General features: G+C 42.5%; 1 protein-coding gene across 1 annotated transcript; it reads right to left on the reverse strand.

Annotated features, from left to right (window-relative positions):
• Positions 1–8,028: 8,028 nt before the first annotated feature.
• LOC106573277 (fibroblast growth factor 23) lies at positions 8,029–14,924 on the reverse strand. Its single transcript, XM_014148185.2, has 3 exons — positions 14,428–14,924; positions 9,903–10,006; positions 8,029–9,738 (listed from the first exon to the last, which is right to left on the reverse strand). Exons 1-3 carry the CDS (start codon positions 14,633–14,635, stop codon positions 9,376–9,378), a joined length of 675 nt encoding a protein of 224 aa, XP_014003660.1. The 5' UTR covers positions 14,636–14,924; the 3' UTR covers positions 8,029–9,375.
• Positions 14,925–15,136: the final 212 nt, after the last annotated feature.

Genomic DNA, 15,136 nt, shown 5'->3' on the forward strand with positions numbered 1-15,136 from the left:
GATAGAAATGTGTAAACATTGAAATAAATATAAACATTTGGGCAACACATTAATTTTAATGACATGAATCCTTCCAATAAGAGAAAGAGGTAGAGACTTCCAAAAAGTAAAAAATTGTTTCAAACTGTCTGCTAGAGCAACAATGTTTTCCTTAAACAAATTTGAATATTTACTTGTCACTTTAATTCCCAAGTAGGTTAATTGATCCCGGACAATCCTAAACTGAAAGCTTGTAAAAGAGCACTTTAAAGCAGCCTTATTTACAGGAAAAAGTTCACTCTTGCCTAGATTCAGCTTGTACCCTGAGATTGATCCAAACTTTTTAAGAATAGATCATGTTAAGAATAGATCATGTATATTATAGCTAGAATAGATAAGGTAATGAGGTATCAGGGTTGGAGATAAACAAAACGAGGTCGTCAGCATATAGCGAGACTTTCTGCTCTAAGCTCGTCCTGATTATACCTTGAACGGCATCATTAGAGCGCAGTGTGACGGCGAGGGGCTCGATTGCCAAAGCAAACAATAAGGGGGAGAGTGGACAACCCTGTCTGGATCCGCGGTGCAAGGGAAAATAGTCAAAGGACAAGTTGTTAGTCTGTACTGAAGCAATGGGAGAAAAATAAAGAATCTTTATTCACGCAATGAATTTGGGGCCAAAGCCAAATCTATAAAGGGCAGCTGTTAGGTAGTCCCACTCACTGGTCAAAAGCTTTTTCCGCATCGAGCGAGACCACCACCTCCGGGTCCTCCGGTAGAGAGCTCATCAAATTCAGATTGGAGTAGCTGGTGTTCTTTATGTAGATCAGAGGAAGGATCTGTAGCATACTTCTCATCTAATGTAGCTATGGCTATCGCTCAGGTCTCGAAGCCGCTGAGAGTGAGCTTTGTTTTTGTTGGCTGTATAAGAAATCATTTAGCCGCATAGGTATGCTTTGAGAGACTCCCATATGGTAGAGCAGGACATATAGTTGAAGTCGGAAGTTTACATACACTTAGGTTGGAGTCATTAAAACTCGTTTTTCAACCACTCCACACATTTCTTGTTATCAAACTATAGTTTTGGCAAGTCGGTTAAGACACCTACTTGGTGCATGACACAAGTAATTTTTCCAACAATTGTTTACAGACCGATTATTTCACAATTCCAGTGGGTCACTAAGTTGACTGTGCCTTTAAACAGCTTGGAAAATTCCAGGAAATGATGTCATGGCTTTAGAAGCTTCTGAAAGGATAATTGACATAATTTGAATCAATTGGAGGTGTACCTGTGGATGAATTTCAAGGCCTACCTTCAAACTCAGTGCCTCTTTGCTCGACATCATGGGAAAATCAAAAGAAATCAGCCAAGATTTCAGAAGCAAAATTGTAGACCTCCACAAGTCTGGTTCATCGTTGGGAGCATTTTCCAAACGCCTGAAGGAACCACGTTCATCTGTACAAACAATAGTACACAAGTATAAACACCATGGGACCACGCAGCTGTCATACAACTCAGGAAGGAGACGCGTTCTGTCTCCTAGAGATGAATGTACTTTGGTGCGAAAAGTGCAAATCAATCCCAAAACAACAGCAAAGGACCTTGTGAAGATGCTGAAGGAAACAGGTGCAAAAGTATCTATATCCACAGTAAAATGAGTCCTATATCAAAATAACCTGAAAGGCCGCTCAGCAAGGAAGAAGCCACTGCTCCAAAACCGCCATAAAAAAACCAGACTACGGTAAAGCAAGTGCACATGGGGACAAAGATTGTACTTTTTGGAGAAATGTCCTCTGGTCTGATGAAACAAAAATAGAACTGTTTGGTCATAACATTTGGAGGAAAAAGGGGGAGGCTTGCAAGCCGAAGAACACCATCCCAACCGTGAAACACAGGGGTGGCAGCATCATGTTGTGGGGGTGCTTTGCTGCAGGAGGGACTTGTGCACTTCACAAAATAGATGGCATCATGAGGGAGGAAAATGATGTGGATATATTGAAGCAACATCTCAAGACATCAGTCAGGAAATTAAAGCTTGGTCGCAAATGGGTCTTCCAAATGGACAATGACCCCAAGCATACTTCCAAAGTTGTGGCAAAATGGCTTAAGGACAACAAAGTCAAGGTATTGGAGTGGCCATCACAAAGCCCTGACCTCAATCCCATAGAAAATGTGTGGGCAGAACTGAAAAAACGTGTGCGAGCAAGAAGGCCTACAAACCTGACTCAGTTACACCAGCTCTGTCAAGAGGAATGGGCCAAAATTCACCCAACTTATTGTGGGAAGCTTGTGGAAGGCTACCCGAAACGTTTCACCCAGGTTAAACAATTTAAAGGTAACGCTACCAAATACTAATTGAGTGTATGTAAACTTCTGACCCACTGGGAATGCGATGAAAGAAATAAAAGCTGAAATAAATCATTCTCTCTACTATTATTCTGACATTTCACATTCTTAAAATAAAGTGGTGATACTAACTGACATAAGACAGGGAATTTTTACTCAGATTAAATGTCAGGAATTGTGAAATCTGAGTTTAAATGTATTTGGCTAAGGTGTATGTACACTTCTGACTTCAACTGTACCTGGCATTGAATTCATTTCTAGGAATAAGGTGATTTCAGAAGAAATTAAATTGACAAACTCCTTTTCTGAGAGTAAAATGGGGTTAGGACGTCATTGATAACACATAGGAGGTTGCTGGGGAAACTCTAGCTCAAGCACTAATGGTGAATGGTCAGAAATAACAATACTCTCATAAGTATCATGAATCAAGGTAAGACCCAAGTGCAGACTGTGTGAAGTAACAATGTTTATTGTAACCACAGTGGCAGGCAAACGACAGGTCAAGGCAGGCAGGGGTCAATAATCCAGAGCAGAGGCCAAGGTACAGGACGACAGGCAGGCTCAGAGTCAGGGTCAGGTCAGGCAGAGGTCGGTAATCCAGAGGTGGAGCAAAGGTACAGGACGGCAGGCAGACTCAGGGACAGGCAGTGGTCAGGTGGGCGGGTACAGGGTCAGGAAAGGCAAAATCTGGGAGGACGAGAAAGAGAGACTAGGGCAAACCAGGCGCTGAGCCAAAATGCTGGTAGGCTTGCATAAACAAGACGAACTGGCAACAGACAGACAGAAAACATAGGTATAAATACACAGGGGATAATGGGGAAATGGGCGACACCTGGAAGGGGGTGGAGACAAGCACAAGGACAGGTGAAACAGATCAGGGCGTGACAATAAGTAGACCTCCAAAGGTTAGGCAGAAGTTTTTTGTCCAAAAAGAAGTCATCAATGCGGGAGAATGTTTGATGAATATGAGAAAAAAATGAATACTGTCTATCTGTACGGTGTAGGAAACGCCAGGCCTCACACATAGCATATTTCTGAAGAAAACATTGAATAAGCAGGGCACATTTAGATGGGCCTGTAGTTCTTCGTGAGGACTTGTCAAGAACTGGGGACATTGTATAGTTGAAATCCCCCCCTAAAATCAACGAATGGGAATCTAAATTGGGTATAGCAGATAAAAAGGTAGAAATGAAACTTGTCATCCCAATTGGGAGCATAAACACTAGCCAAAACAAGAGGGGTAGAAAACAGTTTACCGGTTACTATGACGTATCGTCCCTTAAGATCAGCAATAACCTCAGAAGCTACAAAGGGAGTAGATTTATCAACCAAAATGGCAGCACCTCTTGATTTACTATGAAAGTTAGAGTGGAAAAGTTGACCAAGCCAGTCCCTACGCATCCTAAAGTGCTCACCCGTCCTCAAGTAATTCTCTTATAGAAAAGCTAAATTTGCATTCAAACCCTTTAAGTGTGTCAGCACTTTCTTACGATTCACAGGGTTGTTAGCCCCTTTGATGTTCCATGAAATGTACTTGATCGTATACAATCCCTCCCGGTATACAACCCTGTCATTAGAGCACAGAGTGGAAAAGCAATGGATACCCAAAAACCACAGAATAACTTGTCTCAGAGTAATAATGTATGGTGTAAGATACTTGGAAAAAGTACAGGAAAAAAAACTAAAAAGAAGACAGAATGACAACATTAGAACTGAACAATTCAACCTCCTTCCTCCCCCCAACAGCCTCCTCCATCCCAAACAATACCTCCCCAAACGAGGTATAAGCCTAAATAGAACATGTTCTCTTCGCACAGTCTGTAAGAGTGTGGTGTTAAACCCAAACCCTCAGTCCCGCTCTTTAAAGTCGCGTTTTGTGTTAGTGGATCAAGCATCAAAAAGAGAGAAAAAATAAAAAGTGAATCCCGTGTACAATTGAAATTAGAAAAGCAACTCTTGTAGATGTATATAATTATATTCCCAGTCTTATAACAGGCATTGAGAGAGAAAATAAATAAAATGTATCAAGGCTCTCAACCAAAAACCTAATTTGAAGTAAGTGTAACCGATGTGAAATGGCTAGTTAGTTAGCGGGGGTGCGTGCTAATAGCGTTTCAATCGGTGACGTCACTCGCTCTGAGACTTGAAGTAGGGTTTCCCCTTGCGTTGCAAGGGCCGCGGCTTTTGTGGCGCGATGGGTAACGATGCTTCGGTGGGTGTCAGTTGTTGATGTGTGCAAGGGTCCCTGGTTCGAGCCCGGGTTGAGGCGAAGAGAGGGATGGAACCTACACTGTTACATTGATGCTGTTGACCCGGATCATTGGTTGCTGCGGAAAAAGGAGGAGGTCAAAGGGGGGTTGAGTGTAACCGATGTGAAATGGCTAGTTAGTTAGCGGTGGTGCGCGCTAATAGCGTTTCAATCGGTGACGTCACTCGCTCTGAGACTTGAAGTAGGGTTTCCCCTTGCGTTGCAAGGGCCGCGGCTTTTGTGGCGCGATGGGTAACGATGCTTCGTGGGGTGTCAGTTGTTGATGTGTGCAAGGGTCCCTGGTTCGAGCCCAGGTTGGGGCGAAGAGAGGGACGGAACCTACACTGTTACATAAGCAAATCGTAGTAAGACGACCAAAAAATAAAAAATATACAAATAATAATTGTTTAGTTGGATGATAGGACAAAAAGCGATGTATGTGCAACGTTGAAAGTTTGCTGGGCATAAATGACATTCAAAACCTTTAACATTGAAGTGAAGACCTCCAAAAACGTGTAGCCTCGGAACATTTACTGTTTACTGGGTCGGTACAAACAGATGCAGTAAACAAATAACCAAAAATATTTTGAGTCAGTGAGACACTATGTAAACAAACTGAATAGGTGAATGAGACAGCATGGAAACAAAGGAGTTACGTAAACCCTTAATACAATTAAATTAAAATTACTGAATGCTTGTAAGGCAAGCACACTAGATGATCAAAACATTAGATCACATCAAATAAGCCTGAGTCGCAGTCCATACTTCACACCTGGATGGTCCCGCAGTAGTCGTTTGACCTGCCCCAAAGCTGTGGCTGCCTGGACACAGTGGGGGAGTAGTCCTGGTAGATAGAGAAGCTCTGTCCTTGAAAGCTCAGAGTGATATTGCGGGCTCGTCTGAAAATCTCCATCTTCTCATGGAAAAGGTGCACTCAAAGAATGATGTCACGGGGCCTTCCACCATCCCGGGGCTTTGGGCGCAGTGACCAGTGGGCACGATCAATCAGGGGCTTCTCATCCATGGTAAGAACATCCTTCAGCAGCCCAGAAACGAAAACCGTGGCGTGAGGCATTTCCGCTAACTCTGGGACCGATACCAGTCTCAGGTTATTGCGGCGAGAGAATCCCTCTGAACTCACACAACTCTCATGTACCTTTTTCAGATCCACAGCCAGGTGTTTCACATCAGCCTCCAGGGAGGTAGTTAGGTCGGAGACAGTGGTAGCGGAGGTCTCCAGTGCTGCAATCGTTGTAGTATGCAACTCTGTTGTTGTTTTGAGTGATGTGATTGCTGGCACTGTCTCATTCCGCAGGATAGTTAGATCTGCTTTTAAAGTATCAGAAACCTCCTGTATTCGGGCCCAATCGTAGCAACTACCTCCGTTTTCATTTCAACTATCTCAGAGCATAGTAGTTTGATGACCTCGAGAATGTTCATTTCAGCGACGCCAGGCAAAGCCGCACCCCCGGGTAAAGTATGAGTCTCCGGGCCCTCAGACTCAGGAGAGGGTGTTGATAAGAGTGGTCTTGTAGGCCAGGTTTTCTCAAAGTCATGTTTTTGGCCTTGTGTTTTGTCGACATGCTGACATTCGAAAGCCAAGTAGTCTTGGGTATTATGAAAAGGGATCACCAAACTAATATTTGAAAATAAATACAGTTTTGCTGCAAAATTCACATAAACTTTAAGAATACTGTAGCAGCAAATGGAAAACACGTCAGTCGCACATTGCGCCCCTAGCGACCCCAACCTTGATGATCTTTTTGGCCTTCCTGTGACATCAGGTGCTGTAGGTGTCCTGGAGGGAAGGTAGTTTGCCCACGGTGATGCGTTGTGCAGACCGCACCACCCTCTGGAGAGCCCTGCGGTTGTGAGTGGTGCAGTTACTGTACCAGGCGGTGATACAGCCCGACAGGATACTCTCAATTGTGCATCTGTAAAAGTAGGTGAGGGTTTTAGGTGACAAGCCAAATTTATTCAGCCTTCTGAGGTTGAAGAGGCACTGTTGTGCCTTCTTCACCACACTGTCTGTGTGAGTGGACCATTTCAGTTTGTCCGTGATGTGTACGCCGAGGAACTTAAAACTTTCCACCTTCTCCACTGCTGTCCCATCGATGTGAATAGAGGGGTGCTCCCTCTGCTGTTTCCTGAAGTCCACGATCATCACCTTTGTTTTGTTGACATTGAGAGGTTATTTTCCTGACACCGCACTCTGAAAGCCTTCACCTCCTCCCTGTAGGCTGTCTCGTCATTGTTGGTAATCAAGCCTATTACTGTTGTGTCGTCTGCAAACTTGATGATTGAGTTGGAGGTGTGCATGGCCACACAATCGTGGGTGAACAGGGAGTACAGGAGGGGGCTGAGCATGCACCCTTGTGGGGCCCCAGTGTTGAGGAACAGCAAAGTGTAGGTGTTTCCTACCTTCACCACCTGGGGGCAGCACGTCAAGAAGTTCAGGACCCAATTGCACAGGGCCTCAAGCTTAATGATGAGCTTGGAGGGTACTATGGTGTTGAATGCTGAGCTCTAGTCAATGAACAGCATTCTTACATAGGTATTCCTCTTGTCCAGATGGGATAGGGCTGTGTGCAGTGTGATGGCGATTGCATTGTCTGTGGACCTATTGAGGCGGTAAGCAAATTGAAGTGGGTCTAGGGTGACAGGTAAGGTGGAGGTGATATGATCTTTGACTAGTCAAAGCACTGACAGAAGTGAGTGCCACGGGGCGATAGTCATTTAGTTCAGTTACCTTTGCATTCTTGGGTACAGGAACAATGGTGGCCATCTTGAAGCATGTGGGGACAACAGACTGGGATAGGGAGAGATTGAATATGTCCGTAAACACACCAGCCAGCTGGTCTGCATGCTCTGAGGACACAGCTAGAGATGTCGTCTGGGCCGGCAGCCTTGCGAGGGTTAACACGTTTAAATGTTTTACTCGTGTCAGCCATGGAGATGGACAGCCCACAGTCCTTGGTAACGGGCCGCGTCGGTGGCACTGTATTATCCTCAAAGCGGGCAAAGAACGTGTTTAGTTTGTCTGGGAGCAAGACGTCTACACTTGTTAACGAAGTATGTGACAAATCAAATTTGATTTGAATTACAGCATTACTACAGCTGCGTTCACACAGGCAGCCCAATTCTGATATTTTATGTAGGCCGACATTGTAAATAAGAATTTGTTCTTAACTGACTTGCCTAGTTAAATAAAGGCTAAATTAAAAAAAGTATACTTTTCCCCCACTAATTGGTCTTTTGACTAATCACATCAGATCTTTTCACATCAGATCTTTTTCAGAGCCAATTAGTGAAAAACATAACAGAATTGGGCTGCCTATCTAAAAGCAGGCTACTAATGTAAAGTGTTACCGAGAGCTGCAGTGAAAACAGTGTGAACAAGGTGTAATTCCTGAACCTAGAGTGTGAAAAGGACGTCACGTTTTTAATTCTAAAATGCTGAAGAAAATAAACTTTATTGATATATTTAACAAACATTTAAGGTTATTAACCTAATAAAATGAACATTATTTCAAATGATATGTACAGTAATGATTACATTGTCAGAATCTGTTATATTTTAGAAATGTTTCAATATGTATATTTTATGATAAGACAATAAGCATCCATACAAAACGAACATTATAAATAACAAGATGTGAATACATTTGAATAAATAAACATTATATTGTTATGGCTCATTGCTTTTTCCTAATGGTGTCTTGCACCAGCTACAATTTGGTCTGGGTGTTGAAGTAACATCATTCAGCCACATGTCTGTACTGCATAATGACAGTGAAACAACCTTGATACATGTACAGTATATTTACCATATTTAAAAACATAGTTAACATCCACATCCTTTATATTGACGAAATATAGTAATTCCATAACATATCTATTGAAAAATGGCCTGCAATTAATAGAAGTTACAACGCAATCTTGTATAAAATAATAATGACAATAATTAAGACAGCAATTTTGGTCCATTTTGACATAGGCCTACATAGGAAAATCTAATGCAACTAAAATATTGCAACATCATCAGGCTCAATGCCAAACCAGTTTAAAATTTAACTTTGTAAAAGGGCATCGACACTGTTTCAACCCTGTCACACCATTAAAGAGAAGAATTACCTTGAATGTTGCCAAACTGGCCGACTCCTCATGAACTGCTACTCAAACATGTATTTCTGTATTAATTAAAATAAGATACTTTGGAATGTAGATAAGGAAATGATGGGTGACCTGCCTGAATTGTTTATAGGCTGTAATAAAAACAAGAAATGCCTGGTTTAAAATGAGCCTGCACATTTTCAGGATCAGCCTGAATCATCATGATTTAATCGGACTTTCATCCCTGACTCAGAGAAAACCCAACTGTTTGAAACGTTCAACGTACTCCCACCGTACCCTGCCTTATGCAATGTAAATATGTAGAAGTGCATCATGTCCTTGCATAACCAAAATGTTGGTATCTCACTGTGCTATACACATGGTCTCATCCACCTATCCTCATCAACTCATTCCTGACTTTAGGAAGAACTACCTCAACATATACTGTAACACTCTTTCTAGTGATGGGCACAGATCATCTTTCTAATTCACCTCCTTGTCTCAATCTAACATGCTCTTACTCAAATTGTCTTGTGAACACTCCATCCAGACAATGCCAAATCACAAACTCACAAGGACTGAGGCACTGGTGCATGGAGAGATCTCCCTTAATGTTATCTCGCAAAAGGTTGCTTCAAACTCAAAGCCCATTTCTCTGGCCTTCCTAGTCAAGTTCTTGGTCAGTACTTCACTCTTTCGCTGTCTTTTCCACAGCCGTTTTGATAGGACTGCCTGGGCTATTGGAATGCAACACCCGCAAAGGGTCGTCACAAGAAGTGATGGTCTCCTTGGAAACAGCACCAGCTCGTTCTTGGTCCTGTTGCATATCCTGATCAGACATGATGGACTCTGCTTCTGGGTTCTCTGCTTTGACCTGTTGGCTCCTCTTCTTTCTGTAAACCAGGTGTCTCTTTAACAAGTCATGCCTTTTAACATGGATCTTAGCCCTTTCCAGGTGGAGCAACAATCCGTTGCTAGATGAATAGAACAGGTCAACATGGTTCTCCATCTGCAGGTGCTGGAAAAGGCAGTCTTTCCTGCTGTCCATCATCTGGTGGGGAGTGACAACAGAAACACACTTGAATTTTACATGAATAGGTTATATTAAATCTACAAAATCATATGGTACAATGAATGTGAATAGTGATTTGGGAGAGCAGATTTGATTGTTCCCAGGGCGGCCATTCATGGATGACATTGCCATGCAATACTTACAGAACTGAACAACTTTCCCTCGATGTCCACACATAAGAAGTGTTTACTTTTAAAGTCCAATATTGGCGCACCGACACTTGTTTCTCTTCTTATTGGGAGGACAACTACGGGAAAATAAAAAAAACACATTTCATGCTGTAAGTATGGAGACAGACAATTTATTCCTTTAGGCGAATGATTTAACAATCCCACAAAATAAGGCACTTTGTTGAATTAGTTCATTTGGACATGGTCAGGACACTTGGGCTCTATTTACAGCTGGCATTAACTGTCAAATGCATTTGTTTTTGCGATTTCTTCATGTAAAAAAACTGGCGCACTGGCATTTTACAGCCCTAACGCCTACCTGTCTAACAACAGCTCGCTTGCTGAGTGGGAGGGGTGGTAATAGTTGAGGTGTGCAAAAGTGCAAAACTGACAATTTCATGCAGCGCTAATGGGAAGTTAAGACCCACATAAGCTAGTTAACGATAGCGCAGTTGATAATGGAATGGATTTTGAGAGCTGAAGCGGAGCCTAACCAGCCTCACAGTGTCCATGGAAGAGTGTGCATTTTGTGCTGGTGAATGTCCTATTTAGAAACATTTAAAAACTATTGGGTTCAGGCCCACTCAAGGACATTCAGAGACATGTCCTGAAGCCACTCCTGTGTTGTCTTGGCTGTGTGCTTAGGGTCATTGTCCTGTTGGAAGGTGAACCGTCGCCCCAGTCTGAGGTCCTGAGCGCTCTGGAGCAGGGTTTCATCAAGGATCTCTCTGTACTTTGCTCCGTTCATCTTTCCCTCGATCCCGACTAGTCTCCCAGTCCCTGAAAAACATCCCCATAGCATGATGCTGCCACCACCATGCTTCACCGTGGGGATGGTGCCAGGTTTCCTCCAGACATGATGCTTGGCATTCTGGCCAAAGGGTTCAATGTTGGTTTCATCAGACCAGAGAATCTTGTTTCTCATAGTCTGAGAGTCCTTTAGGGGCCTTTTGGCAAACTCCAAGCAGGCTGTCATGTGCCTTTTACTGAGGAGTGGCTTCCATCTGGCCACTCTACCATAAAGTGCTGCAGAGATGGTTGTCCTTCTGGAAGGTTCTCCCATCTCTACAGAGGAACTCTGGAGCTCTGTCAGAGTGACCATCGGGTTCTTGGTCACCTCCCTGACCAAGGCCCATCTCCCCCGATTGTTCCGTTTAGCCGGTCGGCCAGCTCTAGGAAGAGTCTTGGTGGTTCCAAACTTCTTCCATTTAAGAATGATGGAGGCCACTGTGTTCTTGGGGACCATCAATGCTGGAGAAATGTTTTGGTACCCTCCCCAGATCTGTGCCTCGACAAAATCCTGTCTTGGAGTTCTACGAACAATTCCTTCGACCTCATGGCTTGGTTTTTGCTCTGACATGCACTGTCAACTGTGAGACCCTACATAGACAGGTGTGTGCCTTTCAAAATCATGTCCAATCAATTTAATTTACCACAGGTGGACTCCAATCAAGTTGTAGAAACATCTCAAGGATGATCAATGGAAACAGGATGCACCTGAGCTCAATTTCGAGAGTGTCATAGCTGAATACCTATGAAAATAAGGTATTTCAGTTTTTTGTATAAATTTGCAAAAATGTCTAAAAACCTGTTTTCACTTCGACATTATGGGGTATTGTGAGTAGACTGATTAATATTTTTTTTTCCTCATCAGTTTTAGAATAAGGCTGTAACGTAACAAAGTGTGGAAAAAGTCAAGGGATCTGAATACTTTCCGAATGCACTGTATATATAAATAATCTAATGAAATTAGATCTATAAACTTTTTTACAAAAAATAAACCAGTAGGGGAGCCTAAAGATAAATAATCCACTTGGTAAGAGAGAACATTTTTTATTGTTTTTTAATTAAGTAGTAACATTTCAAGTGAGTATGTTTGGGGCAATCAATGCATGTCAAAATCATCTATTAAAAACCCCAAAAAACTAAGTGAGACTAGGCATTGGTCTGAAGCTGGAAAATAAAGGAAATTCACATGAGCACCACAATGCCTATTCCACCCATGCTCTACCAAGGTTTTCCAGCACACAGCTTTGACCTACTACAGTAGCTATGATGGTATTGTACTTCCAGCTATGTGTAGGCAGGTTGCTTAGGATTCAAACCTTCTCAAACAGACTAATTCATACTCTTTGAGGAGGTGCTTCCATGATAATGTGGTTTGTATCACATGCAAGATAAAGCATTGGATTATTCACACACCACAGTAAGACATTATCCCATTATGCTACTTTTCAAGCTAAATGAAAGCTAACTTTGCTTTTATATGTACAAGACCATCAGGCTTGATTAAGCGGTTTTGTCTTGTAGTAATGTGGGACATGCCTGTATTTCCTTAAACCTTTATTTTAGCAATACATGTCATTTAACATTTATCATAATAACATCCTTTTTTGGTCAGTAGGTGCCCAACATAACAACAGGTGTGTTAGACACAGTAGCTCAGCTAGATATAGCCTGTCTGCATTCCTGATTTCTGTAACTATTAGCTCACCTGTGTAATATTGAATTAAGCTCAGAACCACTTGTGTTTCAAACATGGTCCTGTTTTATCAATCGCTGTGCTGATCAATATACAGTTCATTACTTCTGTTAAAATAATGTGTAGCTTAAAGTTAGGTTTGTAGTTGTATTTCTTTTTTTGCAATAAAGATGGTGATGCAACAGTAGTTCACATTTGCCCCAGTCAACTGTAAGTGCTGTTATTGTGAAGTGGAAACGTCTAGGAGCAACAATGTCTCAGCCGCGAAGTGGTAGGCCACACAAGCTCACAGAATGGGACTGCCGAATGCTGAAGGTTGCAACACTCACTACCGAGTTCCAAACTGCCTCTGGAAGCAACATCAGCACATCACTTATTTTTATAAGAAACATTAATGTGTTGAAAATCCCAAATTGTTTGCATAGTCAACTTACACACACACTTATCCCACTAGACATGCCACCAGGGGTCTTTTCACAGTCCCCAAATCCAGAACAAATTCAAGAAAGCGTACAATATTATATAGAGCCCTTATTGCATGGAACTTCCTTCCATCTCATATTGCTCAAATAAACAGCAAACCTGGTTTCAAAAAACAGATAAAGCAACACCTCGCGGCACAACGCCTGTCCCATATTTGACCTAGATAGTTTGTGTGTATGCATTAATATGTAGGCTATGTGTACCTTTTTTAAAAATGTATGTAGTTCTGTCCTTGAGCTGTTCTTGTCTAATGATGTTCTGTATTGTCATTCTGTATTATGTTTCATGTTTTGTGTGGACCCCAGGAAGAGTAGCTGCTGCTTTTGCAACAGCTAATGGAGATCCTAATAAAATACCCCAAAAAAACTGTTTGTTGGGAGCATCATGAAATGGGTTTCCACGGCCGAGCAGCCGCACACAAGCCTAAGATCACCATGCATAATGCCAAGCATTGGCTGGAGTGGTGTAAAGCTCGCTGCCATTGGACTCTGGAGCAGTGGAAACGCGTTCTCTGGAGTGATGAATCCCGCTTCACCATCTGGTAGTCCGACAGACGAATCTGGGTTTGGTGGATGCCAGGAGGACACTACCTGCCCAAATGAATAGTGCCAACTGTAAAGTTTGGTGGAGGAGGAATAATGGTCTTGGGCTGTTTTTCATTGTTCGAGCTAGGCCCCTTAGTTCCAGTGTAGGGAAATCTTAACGCTACAGCATACAATGACATTCTAGACGATTCTGTGCTTCCAACTTTGTGGCAACAGTTTGGACAATGCCCCCGTACACAAAGTGAGGTCCATACAGAAATGGTTTGTTGAGATCGGTGTGGAAGAACTTGACTGGTCTGCACAGAGCCCTGATCTCAACCCCATCAAACATCTTTGGGATGAATTGGAACACCGACTGCGAGCCAGGCCAAATAGCCGAACATCAGTGCCCAAACTCACTAATGCTCTTGCAGCTGAATGGAAGCAAATCCCTGCAGCAATGTTCCAACATCTAGTGGAAAGTCTTCCCAGAAGACTGGAAGCTGTTATAGCAGCAAAGGTGGGAAAACTCCATATTACACCTGATTCTACTATTCATGGTCTTGATGAACCGCTGAGTAGCACTGGGCTTGAACAGAAAAGCCTGCATAACGCTGTGGCTCGTCAACAGCAATTTTGATAACTCCTGATATAAACACTGCAACAGAATGAAACTACTGAGAAACGAAACACCTGTAAAATACATTCATTAAACAAGTACAAAACTCTTAAGAAAAATGATGGACTTATTTAGAAATCTGAAATGGGACAGGTTCTGTAAATCCTTGAATACAAAACTTCAGCTCAGATGTCCTAAGCGATGCCTACACAGCTGTCCAACTCCAGAAAAAGAACATGTCCTCATTTATAAATGGTAGTGTAAATAGAACACTCACTTTTAGTTTGTGTGTAAAATAAAAACTTGAAAATAAAACTTACATTTCACAAATAGATAACTTTAAAATAAAGCATAGTGTGAAAATGGTTTATTACAGAAAACTAAACTTACCCAGAGAGTTTATGGAGATGGCTTTATTTACATGTCCATTCAAATCCACCTTCAATAAATAATCTCCTAAATCGACAGACGCTGAGCGTTTACCTGTTACTTTCATTGTTTTGCGCGGCTGCGATGGGTCTAGGTGCACAGGGAAACAGTTTACCGGCATTGATTGGTGTAGAGCGGCCAGCCAGATCGCGAAGAAAGCCGGGTGCATGTTGGGGAAATGTGCGGGTTCACACGCTAATCCGCGAGGTGCTCTAGCCGCAGTGTTGACCACAATTGACGGGAAAAGAGGCCAAAAATTATATTTGAAGATTGACAGCTCTGTGACTGGCCCAATCCTGTCGATGTGTTTTTGTCTGACCGGATGTTAGTTTGAGTTTCAAAAACTCATTATATAACACGGCTAACAGTACATTATGCTCGCTTTTACCTAAAAAACGCGTTAAAAACTCTCATGGTCAACAGAATTATGTAGTTTATATGTGCGGGAAATTATGTATGGAATCGTTTAAAATCCTACATTAGTAGGAAACTTCACCACCCTCACCTCAGGTAACTGGCCCATGTGCCATTCCTGCTCTCTGCTTGAGCAATCGCCTTCACAGTGGTCTGCATTTCTATTGGTTGGTACAGTTTATTTTCATTTTACCTGCAAGTAGAGGTTGCCTACCTGAGTGTCTGGGCTCTCTTTTGTTTTTGCCCCCTAGCCTCT

Source organism: Salmo salar, chromosome ssa16 (assembly GCF_905237065.1).
Source record: "Salmo salar chromosome ssa16, Ssal_v3.1, whole genome shotgun sequence".
Classification (NCBI taxonomy): Eukaryota; Metazoa; Chordata; class Actinopteri; order Salmoniformes; family Salmonidae; genus Salmo; species Salmo salar.